We start from the raw sequence: 2,834 nt of genomic DNA on the forward strand, positions 1-2,834 counted from the left end.
TATATGGTTCCTTATGAATGGTTATTTTGGTTTTATTATGGAGCTGTAAAACAGCCAGATACAATTATCTGACATATCTACTTATCCCATTAGAACCTTTTCTGATAAGTAAGGTTTAATATTCCACTACAGCCCAAGATCACAAACAATCACCAAGCACTCTAATACTAATCTAAAGTTCTCCAGATATGTTGGGAATCCAACTCCCATTGTTTTCAGCTTCTGCCCATGTTAGCTATGAATTCTGAAAGCTGCAGTTTTAACCGATCTGCAAGATGCCAGGCTGGGGACATGACTGGTTTGAGGGATGGCGAATACTGATTTATCTGAAGGAAAGAGAAGTTGAATCAAAACAAAATCACCATCCACACAATTTAAATGTCTAAATACCAACAGTTACAACAGCTCCCCTTTATGCTATAATCATAACACATATGAATCTATTACAACAGACCTGCAATCATGCACTGCAGGGGAAAATGATTCATTTGGAACACAGAATCCTCCCCCTTGCCTCAAAGGTGTACTCCTTCTAGTAGAACCCAGGAGGTCAATTCTTGGTGAAATGTAACCCTGGAGAAGCAAATGCTATGGGTGCTTCTTTGAGGGTTCACCCTTTCGTGAGGGCAAGAGTGTGTTTATGGTTACACATAGCCTATGTGATGGATGATCATGGTGTGCTGGTGCTACAGATTCAAGAATAAGCCCAATCCTTTATTCTCATCTAGGGCTGGTAGCAGAAAGCTGATGCTCTCTCCTGGAGTAGTTCTTGGCACAAGTGACAACTCCAGCTTCCTATAAATAAAGATATGGAAAAGTTTAGATGTTGAAAAGACATTCTAAATGATATCCAAGTCTGCAGATAAACATGCCTGATTCAGCTTTTGTGCAGTTTGAACAATATGAGTAGCTTTGTTTATTATTTTACTTTCCAACCAAGTACTAGCCAGACTTGGCTCTGTTAGCTTTTAGGGATCAGCCAAGGTTAGTTCATCTTGCCCGCTGCTGTAGGCAACTCCTGTCAAGAGAGAAGCTATTTGAAGAGCATCAGAAGCTGCACAAGTATTTTTAGGGAGGTTCCTATAGGTGTTTTTTATATGCCAGCGTGCCTGGCTGAGGAATTCTGGGAGTTGAAGTCCACAAGTCATAAAAGCGCTAGGTTTGAAGACCCTGCCTTATAGTATGTCCTTCTGTTTTCATTAACTGCAGGGACTACATTGCAGTCTAACAGCTTGTGAGCTAGAATACCTTCACTGCCTTTAAACTAACAGCAATCTATTTATTACAGAGGTACCCGTGATGGGTTAAACTCATATCCATTTCAGTTTTAAAAGAGACTCGGTTCCTAGTAATCTTCATCAAATATGAATTCTCCTCCTCCTTTCCTCTGGAAGCAGAATGGAACCAACCAAGAACACAAAAATGCCTAGAGAAAGAGGCTTCCTGAAATGAAGGGACAAGCTAAGGGAGGGCCAGGACTTCAGTTCTTCTCACTTGTCTTGTAAGAAATTTTCCCAAGTTTCATTGCTGCTTTGGTTTTTACAACTGGACTTGCCTTTCCAAGCTTATGTGTTATTGTCTATCATAATAAAAAGACATAATAAATAGGATATTCTTCCATTTTCCTTCCAAGAAGGAAAAATAGTCACCTCATTCCCAAGTTCTCAGAAAAAGTTTATTTTTAAAATGTATATGACTACACAATTTGGATTGTGCAAAAAGATTCACAATTCTGTCCATGAGCAGAACAACAATTGAAGGAACACTACAGACCACTGCAATCTGCATATTGAGGACTCAATAAATAATCACCTCACTGCATGCAAACGATCCACTAGAATTACCCACTCAAACCAGTAAAGGCTGTTAGAAGGAGGAAAATCTTTCACAGATTTGGCAGGCAGCCTCCACTCATGATGGGTGGAGACATTGGACCCATAGGAGAATTTCATGATTTAATCAACTGATTTCCCCAAAGTCCGCTTATCTGTCTCATCACATGCTTCAGAGAATTATTGCCCTAACTTCTACTGAAGAGGCCAGTAACTTATTAGATTTGTTTTCTCTAATCAAAGTAACCTTCCCAATCAATGATAATTATAATGAGGAAGAGAAAGAAGTGTCTTCTGAACACTACAGTGACGCTGGATTTCCATTAGCTTATTATTGTTTTGTTCGCTGCTGGTATTTCAGTATTAACATTGATCATTCAGTATTGATCATTTCAATATCTGGATGGAAACTATAGCTAAATGTGACCTAAGGAGATCCTTAGATTTGTTGCTATGAAATGAACAAAACAGAATCATTGGAAAAAAACAGGAACTGCTTTAAACAGCTTTTTTGCCATGATTTGCATTGTTTCAGCTACTTTGACTATAATTTCATATAGGAAGTATGATATAGGAAGACAAATTCCACACAGGACAATTTCCCTATGCCTTTCCTGTGGCTTTCAAAAACCTGCTTCAGCATTATGTGAAAGGAACAATGCTGCCAAAACACATACATGAATATTTAAATGATATTGATTCTGCTATTGTTTCTAATGTGCTAGCTTAAGCTTATCCTTAAAATGATTGGTATAGATACTCGAAGCAGCCATACCTTCTGGGGGTTCAGAGACTGGTGGATTTAAGCAATACATATGGTAACCACGGTCACAATCATCACAGAAGAGCAACTGGTCCTGATCCAGAATTGTTGAGAAAAAAGAAAAAAAACATAGCCATTATTCAACCTAGCTAAAAATATGTAATCCTGCCCATTGTTGTACTAAAAAGATAATGTGTAATGATAAGGAACCAAGAGCACATCAGTAAGGGTCTACAACA

General features: G+C 38.4%; 1 protein-coding gene across 1 annotated transcript in view; it reads right to left on the reverse strand.

Moving 5' to 3' along the window:
- Positions 1-371: 371 nt before the first annotated feature.
- The window catches only part of LOC107293723 (zinc finger protein DPF3-like), a 9,731-nt gene continuing 7,268 nt past the window's right edge, over positions 372-2,834 (reverse strand). Inside the window, exons 3-4 of the mRNA XM_015822885.1 lie at positions 2,608-2,689; positions 372-795 (exon numbers count right to left, since the gene is read on the reverse strand). Of these exons, the coding sequence (XP_015678371.1) occupies positions 725-795; positions 2,608-2,689 (153 nt within the window). The 3' untranslated portion in view covers positions 372-724. The remainder of the gene's footprint in view (positions 796-2,607; positions 2,690-2,834) is intronic.

The sequence above is a fragment of the Protobothrops mucrosquamatus genome, unplaced genomic scaffold (genome assembly GCF_001527695.2).
Source record: "Protobothrops mucrosquamatus isolate PMUCROS unplaced genomic scaffold, P.Mucros_1.0 scaffold1716, whole genome shotgun sequence".
NCBI lineage: Eukaryota > Metazoa > Chordata > Lepidosauria > Squamata > Viperidae > Protobothrops > Protobothrops mucrosquamatus.